Source organism: Rhinopithecus roxellana, chromosome 10 (genome assembly GCF_007565055.1).
Source record: "Rhinopithecus roxellana isolate Shanxi Qingling chromosome 10, ASM756505v1, whole genome shotgun sequence".
Taxonomy (NCBI): domain Eukaryota; kingdom Metazoa; phylum Chordata; class Mammalia; order Primates; family Cercopithecidae; genus Rhinopithecus; species Rhinopithecus roxellana.
Genome location: NC_044558.1, coordinates 128,410,809 through 128,421,426, shown reverse-complemented (window position 1 = coordinate 128,421,426; position 10,618 = coordinate 128,410,809). Strand labels below are relative to the sequence as shown.

General features: G+C 36.1%; 1 protein-coding gene across 2 annotated transcripts in view; it reads right to left on the bottom strand.

Annotated features, from left to right (window-relative positions):
* Positions 1–206: 206 nt before the first annotated feature.
* Positions 207–10,618, bottom strand: part of SLCO1B3 (solute carrier organic anion transporter family member 1B3) — a 110,302-nt gene continuing 99,890 nt past the window's right edge. For both annotated transcript variants that reach the window (XM_010361359.2, XM_030938348.1), the window contains one exon: positions 207–948. In XM_010361359.2, coding sequence (XP_010359661.1) covers positions 705–948 — 244 coding nt within the window. In that variant the 3' untranslated portion in view covers positions 207–704. The remainder of the gene's footprint in view (positions 949–10,618) is intronic.

Here is a 10,618-nt window from a genome sequence, read left to right as displayed (position 1 = left end):
TTTGCTTCTCCCAGAGAACAGACAGATGCAATGAAGACACATCTTATCAATAGGTTTTACTTTCTCAAGTAAAAGTCAGTTTTTCTTATCTACTTCCATGGGTCCAGTAGAAACTTAACACGTATTATAATATGTTGTCTCACAATTCTCCTGCAGGATCTTAATGGGAGGTTGGAAGAAGATCCATCAAGGTTGTTAGTCAAACATAAATTAATTATATTTGTAATTTCTGAAAAATATACAACTTAACATGAAAAATATATATCATTATAGCATAAATCCAGGCTAGATTTTGACCAAAGTAATACATCTAAAGTGTTTCTTTCTTTCTTTCTTTCTTTCTTTTTTTTTTTTTTTTAAGGCATCAGGCTTTTCTCTTTATTTAGGCTATTATTCTATCTTCTCCCTTTTACCTCCCTTATAGTCTAGTTACTGGTTTTATTAGCAGTTACAACTACCAAACAATTACTTTTTATTGTATTACATACTAACCACGCCTCTCACTTTCAATTTTTATGGATCATATATTCTAATCTTAACCATAAAGGCATAGCTATATCCTAACCATGGGAACTCCCATTTTGTATAGTTTATTTAAATTCATAGGCTTTTCCGTTGGTCCACTGAAAGTAAAGAATGTTGGAATTGTCAGTGAAAAGACCAGGAACACCTCAAAAATAACATCTTAATGAATCAATACAATGTTAGTTGGCAGCAGCATTATCTTGCATGTCCAAATTACATGTTTTACTGTCTGCTCCAGCAGAAGGTACAAAATGTTCACCGTTATTTAAGAATTCTAAGTTTGCTTCATCCACTACTTTTCTTTCATTGTCCGATGCCTTGGTATCCTTTCCTTGAAATTTTTTCTTCATAACAAAAATGAATACAATATATAAAACAAGTGCTGAGAATCTTAAAGCCATAGATAAGCCCAAGTAGACCCTTCTGTGAAAAGAGAAAAAAGAGAGTAGATTATTATTTTAAATGTGTAAAACATCTTACATTATTTCTCTCCAGTATGCATACCTTAAAAGAAAGAAAAACAAGTTACACATACAAATATTCAGAGAAAAATTCTATTTATTCTTTTCATTGGGGCATAAAATATTTTTCTATTATTTTTTTAAAAAATGAAGCTACAGAAACTAAACCCCAGCTGTCTCTAGCCTTCCTTTGGGAGGGAGGAAAATATGTAACTCCAGCCCCCTCAAGCCTTCTCATTCTACCTAAGGAGTGGGAGACAGAAACTGAGAAGCATGTTTGAAGTTCACAGTCCAGAGATACAGGCTCACTGAAAGATTGAGACGTTATCATAGAACCATAGAATGTTACTTTTTCTTCAGCACCTTACATCCCATTAATAAAGGCTTATATACAGCAATTCCTTTTACCCAATACATTTTGTGTGGCTGTCAAGAAAAATTTGCAAGTCACATACTAAAAGGCAATAAACATAATCTGAAAATAATAAGACTTAAAGCCAGATCCAGATATATCAAGGAATACCAGGGATGGAAATTTAAAACAACTCTTACTAATTTGTTAAGCAATCTAATGGATAATGTACACGGTATGTAAGAAAGGTTAGCAATGTAAGTAAAGAGATAAAAATTCTTTTTTTTTTTTTTTTTTTTGTTGTTGTTGTTGTTTTTTTTTTTTTTTTTGAGACGGAGTCTCGCTCTGTGGCCCAAGCTGGAGTGCAGTGGCGCGATCCCGGCTCACTGCAAGCTCCGCCTCCCGGGTTCCCGCCATTCTCCTGCCTCAGCCTCCCAAGCAGCTGGGACTACAAGCGCTCGTCGCCACGCCCGGCTAATTTTTTTTTTGCATTTTTAGTAGAGATGGGGTTTCACCGTGTTAGCCAGGATGGTCTCGATCTCCTGACCTTGTGATCCGCCCGTCTCGGCCTCCCACAGTGCTGGGATTACAGGCGTGAGCCACCGCGCCCGGCCAAGAGATAAAAATTCTAAGAACCAAAACGAAACAGTAAGGATAGGAAAACTGTAATAGAAATGATAAATGCCTTGATGGATTTATTACTAGACAGAGCACTGCTGAGGAAACAATCTCTAAGTTTATCTCAATTTAAAAAAAAAAAGGAAAATAAGACAAAAGAAAGAAAAAAACAGAATAACCAAGAACTTTGGAAGGATTACATAAGTGTTTATAACAGAAATACTTGAAGGGGAAAATGAAAGGAACGAAAGAAATATTTCAAATAATAAGTACAGAGAATTTTTATCGAATTAATGTCAGACACCAAACCTCAGATCTAGGAAGCTCAGAAAACACCAAGAAGGATAAATGCCAGAAAAACTATGCATAGGTTTATTATTTTCAAAGTCAGGGAAATCAGAGATGAAGAAAACATCCTGAAAGAAACAAAAGGAAAAGCAAACCTGTTTTATAGAGTAGAAAAGATTACATCAGACTTCTCTTCAGAAACCATGCAAGCAAGAAGAGAATGAAGTGAAATATTTAAACTGTTAAGAAAAATAAAACACCAACTTAAAAATACTGTACCATCCCACCAACAGTGTAAAAGTGTTCCTATTTCTCCACATCCTCTCCAACACCTGTTGTTTCCTGACTTCTTAATGATTGCCATTCTAACTGGTGTGAGATGGTATCTCATTGTGGTTTTGATTTGCATTTCTCTGATGGCGAGTGATGATGAGCATTTTTTCATGTGTCTGTTGGCTGTATGAATATCTTCTTTTGAGAAATGTCTGTTCATATCCTTTCCCCACTTTTTGATGGGGTTGTTTGTTTTTTTCTCGTATATTTGTTTGAGTTCTTTGTCGATTCTGGATATAAGCCCTTTGTCAGATGAGTAGGTTGCAAAAATTTTCTCCCATTCTGTAGGTTGCCTGTTCACTCTGATGGTAGTTTCTTTTGCTGTGCAGAAGCTCTTTAGTTTAATTAGATCCCATTTGTCAATTTTGGCTTTTGCTGCCGTTGCTTTTGGTGTTTTAGACATGAAGTCCTTGCCCATGCCTATGTCCTGAATGGTACTACCTAGATTTTCTTCTAGGGTTTTTATGGTATTAGGTCTAACATTTAAGTCTCTAATCCATCTTGAATTAATCTTCGTATAAGGGGTAAGGAAAGGATCCAGTTTCAGCTTTCTACTTATGGCTAGCCAATTTTCCCAGCACCATTTATTGAATAGGGAATCCTTTCCCCATTTCTTGTTTCTCTCAGGTTTGTCAAAGATCAGATGGCTGTAGATGTGCGGTATTATTTCTGAGGACTCTGTTCTGTTCCATTGGTCATGCTCATGGATAGGAAGAATCAATATCGTGAAAATGGCCATACTCCCCAAGGGTATTTATAGATTCAATGCCATCCCCATCAAGCTACCAATGAGTCTCTTCACAGAATTGGAAAAAACTGCTTTAAAGTTCATATGGAACCAAAAAAGAGCCCGCATTGCCAAGACAATCCTAAGTCAAAAGGACAAAGCTGGAGGCGTCACGCTACCTGACTTCAAACTATACTACAAGGCTACAGTAACCAAACCAGCATGGTACTGGTACCAAAACAGAGATATAGATCAGTAATCACTTTGAATGTCAATGATATAAATACACCAACTAAACGACCAAAATAAGCCAGGCATGGTGGCTCATGCCTATAATCCCAGCACTCTGGGGGACCAAGATGGGAGAATCAAGTGAGTCCAGGAGTTTGAGACCAGACTGGGCAACAAAGTTGCTCATCTCTAAAAAAAAAAAAAAAATCAAAAAATTAGCCAGGCATGTTAGTTCATGCCTGCGTTCCCAGCTACATGGGAGGCTAAGGCAGAAGTATCTCTTGAGCCCAGGAGGTTGAGGCTACAGTGAGCCACGTTCAAGCCACTGCTCTACAGCCTGGGTAGCAGAGTGAGATCCCATCTCAAAAGATAATAATAAGATTGTTAGAGGACTAAAACCCAGAACCAAACTATATGTAGTCCATAAGAAACTCACTTTAAATATGAAGACATACAGATTAAAAGTAATTAGACTGAGGAAGACATACTCTGATAACATTAATCAAAATAAAGTGGGAGTACCTATTTTAATTTCAAACAGAGCAGACTTCAAAGCAAGGAAATTTATGAAGGATAAAAAAGTCTTTACATAATAACAAATGAATCAGTTATCCTATTATCCTTTTACAAAACAGAACAATACTTAACATGTAAGCGTGTAAAAATGGAGTGCCTAAATATGTGAGGAAAAAATGATAGAGCTGCAAAGAGAAATGCAATAAGTCTTCACTTAACATTGTCTACAGGTTCTTGGAAATTATAATTTTGAGTAAAATTATGTATTGTATAATGAAATCAATTTCACCTTAGATAACTGGTATAAAAAATAGTTACTATGGGCCGGGCGCAGTGGCTCAAGCCTGTAATCCCAGCACTTTGGGAGGCCGAGATGGGCGGATCACAAGGTCAGGAGATCGAGACCACCCTGGCTAATACGGTGAAACCCCGTCTCTACTAAAGAATACAAAAAACTAGCCAGGCGACGAGGCGGGCGCCTGTAGTCCCAGCTACTTGGGAGGCTGAGGCAGGAGAATGGCGTAAACCCGGGAGGCGGAGCTTGCAGTGAGCTGAGATCCGGCCACCACACTCCAGCCTGGGCGACAGAGCCAGACTCTGTCTCAAAAAAAAAAAAAAAAGTTACTATGGTACATAGTATATTGTTTTGCTTAAAATCAGTTTCTAAGAACCTATGGACAATGTTAAGTAGATACTTAATGTAAATGAACCCACAATTACGTTGGAGACTTCAACATGCCTCTATCAGAAAAGGTCAGATTCACCAGGCAAAATTTGATCAGACATAGTTGAAAACTCAACAACACTATCAATCAACAGTATAACAGATGTAACCTACTACATCAAATAGCAACAGACTGCAAAGTCTTCCCAAGCTCATATAGAATATTCACCAAGATAGACCACATTCTGGGCTGTAAAAGATATCTTAAGAAATTTAAGGCCAGGTATGATAGCTCAGGCCTGTAATCCCAGCACTTTGGGAGGTCAAGGGAGGCAGATCACTTGAGGTCAAGAATTTGACACCAGACTGATCAACATGGTGAACAACATGGTGAAACCCTGTCTCTAAAAAATACAAAAAAAAAAAAAAAAAAAAGGCTGGGTGCAGTGACTTACGCCTGTAATCCCAGCACTTTGGAAGGCTGAGGTGGGTGGATCACGAGGTCAAGAGATTGAGACCATCCTGGCCAACATGGTGAAACCCCATCTCTACTAAAAATACAAAAATTAGCTGGGTGTGGTGGCACGTGCCTGTAATCCCAGCTACTCAGGAGGTTGAGGTAGGAGAATCACTTGAACCCAGGAGGTTGAGGTTGCAGTGAACTGAGATCGCACTCCAGCCTGGGCGACAATAGTGAAACTCCATCTAAAAAAGAAAATACAAAATACAAAAAAAAAAAAAAAAAAAAAAATTAGCCAGGCGTGATAGCACACACCTGTGATCCCTGCTACTCAGAAGGCCAAGGTACGAGAATCGTTTGAACCCAGGAAGCAGAGGTCACAGTGAGCGAGATTGTACCACTGTACTCCAGCCTTGGTAACAGAGCAAGACTGTCTCAAAAATAAATAAATAAATAAATAAATAAATAAATAAATAAGAAATTTGAAAGAATGAAAATCATGCAATATCTGTCTTTAAACCACAGTGGAATTAAACTAGAAGTCAATAGCAAGAAGATCATTGGAAAGTCTCAAAATCTGTGAAGATTAAACAATACACTTCTAGGAAACATATGGGTCAAGATGAAATCTCATGAGAAATTTAAAAATAGTTTGAATTAAGTGAAAATAAAATTATAACATCCAATATTATGGATGCAGCAAAAGCAGGCTTAGAGACAAATGAAGACTATCTTAAATCAATCAGTTAATCTTTTACCTTAGCAAACTGGAAAAAGAAGAGCAAATTGAATCCAAAGTAATATGAAGATAATAAATAGTAAAAGTAGGGCACAGTGAAATTTAAAACGGTACATGAAGAGAGAAAATCAACAGAAACAAAAGCTGTTTCTCTGAAAAAAGTTAGTAAAATTGATGAGTCCCTTGCCAGGCTAATTTAGATAAAAAGGAGGACACAATTTACTAATATCAGAAATCAAAGATGGAACATCACTGTGGACCCCACTGACCTTAAAAAGACCCAAAGGAAACACCACAAACAACACCATGTCCCCAATTTTAATAGCCTAAAAGAAATGGACCAATTCCTTGAAAGATACAATCTACCTAAATTCACACAAGAAGAAATAGACCATCTGAATCGGTCTACATCTGTCAAAGAAATGAATTGATAATAACTTTCTAAAGCAGAAAACACCAAACCAAGATGGGTTCATGGGTGAATTCTATAAAACACTTAAGTAAGAATTTATACCAATTCATTACAATTTCCTACAGAGGAATAGAAGCAGCAGGAATACTTCCTGTCTCCTATGAGGTCAGCATCATCCTAATACCCAAAGCAGACAAACATTACAAGAAAAGAAAACTACAGAGCAATACATCTCACAAATATAGGTGCAGAAGTTCTCAAAAATAGCTAATTGAATTTGACGTTGCATTAAGAAATTAGGCACCACAGCCAAGTGGAATGTATTTCAGGTTTACAAGACTGATTCAACATTCAAAAATCAATCATATAATTTATTATATTAACAGGCTAAAGAAGAAAAAAATCACATGATCATATCAATACATGCAGAAAATGCATTTGACAAAATCAAACATCCATTTGTGAACAAAAACTTTCATTAAACTAGGAATAGAGGAGCATTTTATCAACCTGATTAAAAACATATACACCAAAAATTGTACACATTTTTTACTTGATGGTGAAGAACTCAGAGCATTCCTGATAAGGTTGGAACAAGCCAAGAATGTCCCTTTCCACCATTGATTTTCAACATGGTACACAGAAAGTTCATGTGATTAAAAAAAAAAAAGTGAAAAGGGAATGATATGTATACAGATTGAAGGGAAGAAATAAAACTACCTTTGTTTGCATATTTATATGTAGAAAATCTCCAATAATAGACAAAAACACTACTGGAACTAACAAGCAATTATAACAAGGATGTAGGATATAAGATTAATACGCCAAAGTGAAAAGTTTTCCTATAAATCGGCGATAATCAAGTGGAATTTGAAATTAAAAACACATTACTATTTACATTAGCACTCCCAAAAGTGAAACATTGGGTATAAATTTAGCAAAATATATACAAAGAGTATAGGCAGAAAACTATAAAACTCTGATGAAAGAAGCCAAAGAAGCATGAAAAATGAAGTGATATTCCATGTTCATGTAGAGTATCGGAAGACTCAATATTGTCAAGATGTCAGTCTGTCCCAACTTGATACACAGATTCAATACAACCCCAATCAAAATCTCTGTAAGTTATTTTTTGGATATTGACAAACTAATTCTAAAGTTTATGTGAAGAGGCAAAAGATGCTAAATAGCCAAGACAATGCTTAAGTAGAAGAACAAAATAATAGGACTGATACTACCTGACCTCAAGACTTAGTATGAAGCTGCAACAACCAAGACAGTGTGACTTTGGTAAAATAATATACAAATAGGTAAGTGGAAAGAATAAATAGCCAAGAAATAGACCCACTTAAATACTGTCGATGGATCTTTAGAAAAAAATGCAGGCACTACAATGGAGAAAATACAGTATTTTCAACAAATGGTGCTGAAACAACTAGATATCCACATGTAAAATAATGAATGTAGGCTGCACAAAAATTAACTCAAAATGAATCACAAACTAAAATGTAAAATGCAAAACTATAAAACTCCTAGGAGGTAACACAGGAGAAAGCAACCTAAGATTTGGCTATGGCTTTTCAGATGCAACAGCAAAAGCACAATCCATGAAAGAACTTATTGATAAGGAGGACTTCATTAAAATTTAAAACTTCTGAATAGAACAGTTATCCAGGCATATATCTCAGGTTTGCAAGACTAGTTTAACATTCACAAATCATTTATATAATTTATCATATTAATAGACTAAGTAAGAAAAATAATCACAAGATTACATCAATAGGAGGCTAAGGTGAGAGGATCGCCTGAACCCAGGAGTTCAAGGATACAGTGAGCTAAGAAGGTGCCACTGCACTCCTGTTTGGGCAACAGAGCAAGATCCATTTCCAAAAAAAAAAAAACAAACCAAAAAAAAATTCTGCTCTGAGAAAGTAAGAGACACTGTCAAAAGGATAAGATGAGAATCAGAGGCCACAGACTGAGAGAAAATATTTTCAAAAGGCATATTCAATAACTGTTTTCAAAAATATTAGGAACTCTCAAAATTCAACAATTAAACAGTTAACAAGTAGGCCAAAGACTTTTTAACACATACCTCCCCCCAAAAATATAGAGGTGGCAAATAAGCATATAAGAAGATGCTTCACATCTTATGTCATCAAGGAAATGCAAATTTAAACAATGAGATGCCACTACATATCTATTAGAATGACCAAAATCCAGAACACTAAACATTAGATGTGTATACGGAAGTGGAGCAACAGAAACTGTCATTCATTGTTGGTGCAAATGTAAAACGATACAGCCACTTTTGAAGCCAGTCTGACAATTTCTTATACAACTATACATATTTTTACTATATGATCAAGTAATTGCACTTTGGTGTTGACACAAAGAATTTGAAACCTGTATCTACACAAAAATGGGCACACGGATGTCTTTTATTATTAACTTTTATTTATAATTTCCAAAACCTGGAAGCAATCAAGATGTCCTTCAGTAGGCAAATGTATAAACTGTGGTGTATCGAGACAATCAATTATTGTTCAGCTGCTAAAAAGAAATAACCTATCAAGCAATACAAACAACTAGAGGAAACTTAAGTGCATATTACTGAGTTAAAGAAGCTACTCTGAAAAGGCTACAGAATATATAATTCCAACTATATGATTTGAAACAGACAAAATTATGGAAGTAGTAAAAAGACTATTGGTTCCAGGGATCCAGGGATTAGTGGGAAAGGGGGGATGAACAGGCAGAGTACAGAGGATTTTCAAGGCAGCAAAACTACTTTTTATGATAGTGGAGTGGTGGATATGTATCATTTTACATTCATCCAAACCTATAGAAAGTTCAACACTAAATGTGAAACCTGGTGTAAACTGTGGATCCTGAGTGATAAAGATGTGTCAATCTGTTGTGTCAATTGTAACAAATGTACCATCCTGATGGGAGATATTGATAATGGGGAAGGCTATGCATGTATGGGAGCAGGCAAGATATAGGAAATCTCTGTGCTTTCGCCTCAGTTTTACTGTGATTCTGAAACTATTCTAAAAAATAAAATCTATAAAAAATCATATGATAATCATTTAACTTTCAGTGTATTAACTGGCAAATGAACTGCCCTTTTTTTAAAATTCCACTTTTCATTTCCTTTTACTTTTACCTAAACCTTCACTGAAGGAAAAAGAATTAGTACAGCTTTTAAAACAATGTTTTAGTGGTCTTTTCATACTGAAACTAACGTAACTAAAGTAACGCCATCTCAAAATGTTACGTTGATGCTTGGACTTGGTGATTATTGCTTTGGGGAGATTCTGGGGAGCATCTTGCCAATTGTCCTTAAAATGAATTATGATTTCAATTAAAATAAATATTTTCTTAAAGTAAATTTATTGAGTTTTGCTTTGTTATTTCTTTCCATACTTTTATAAATAGAAATGAAATCTCCCAGCCGGGCGTGGTGGCTCACGACTGTAATCCCAGCACGTTGGGAGGCTGAGGTCGACGGATCACCTGAGATCAGGAGTTTGAGACCAGCCTGGTCAACATGCTGAAACCCCGTCTAGTAGAGGTACAAAATAATTAGCCCACGTGGTGGTGGGCGCCTGTAATCCCAGCTGCTCAGGAGGCTGAGGCAAGAGAATTGCTTGAACCCAGGAGTCAGAGGTTGCAGTGAGGTGAGATTTCGCCACTGCACTCCAGCCTGGGTGACAAAGTAGGGCTCCGTCTCAAAAAAAAAGAAGGAAGGAAGGAAGGAAGGAAGGAAGGAAGGAAGGAAGGAAGGAAGGAAGGAAGGAAGGAAGGAAGGAAGGAAGGGAGGGCGGGAAGAAATAAATCTCCCATTTAGGGAAAGATTTTCTATAATTATTTTAAATTTAAGAGAACGTTTGTGGGCTGGTGAATGCTGCTGTACTATAATTCCAGAAAAAGCTGGATCATTACTTATTGGGGATGTTAGACAGTGAATATACACGTTAAGTAGAAGAAGGTTCTTCTAGTACATTTGATCCAGGGAGTTTTCACCAGAGATATAACCTGAACTAAGAAACATTCCCCACTTTACATAAATAATTGCATATTACACACATATTTTTCATTTTTCATGTAATGCTTCCTTTTTTCTCATAATATATATGTGAATATATCAATATATTGCAAATTGGCTTCCATATTAGTAAGTAAAAAGATTTTTCCTTTTTTTAAGAACTCAGAATATTCATTTGCCTGCATGCACATTATTAATTTAATTGATATCTTCTTGATTGGTTCTTACTTTGTTTTCAGTA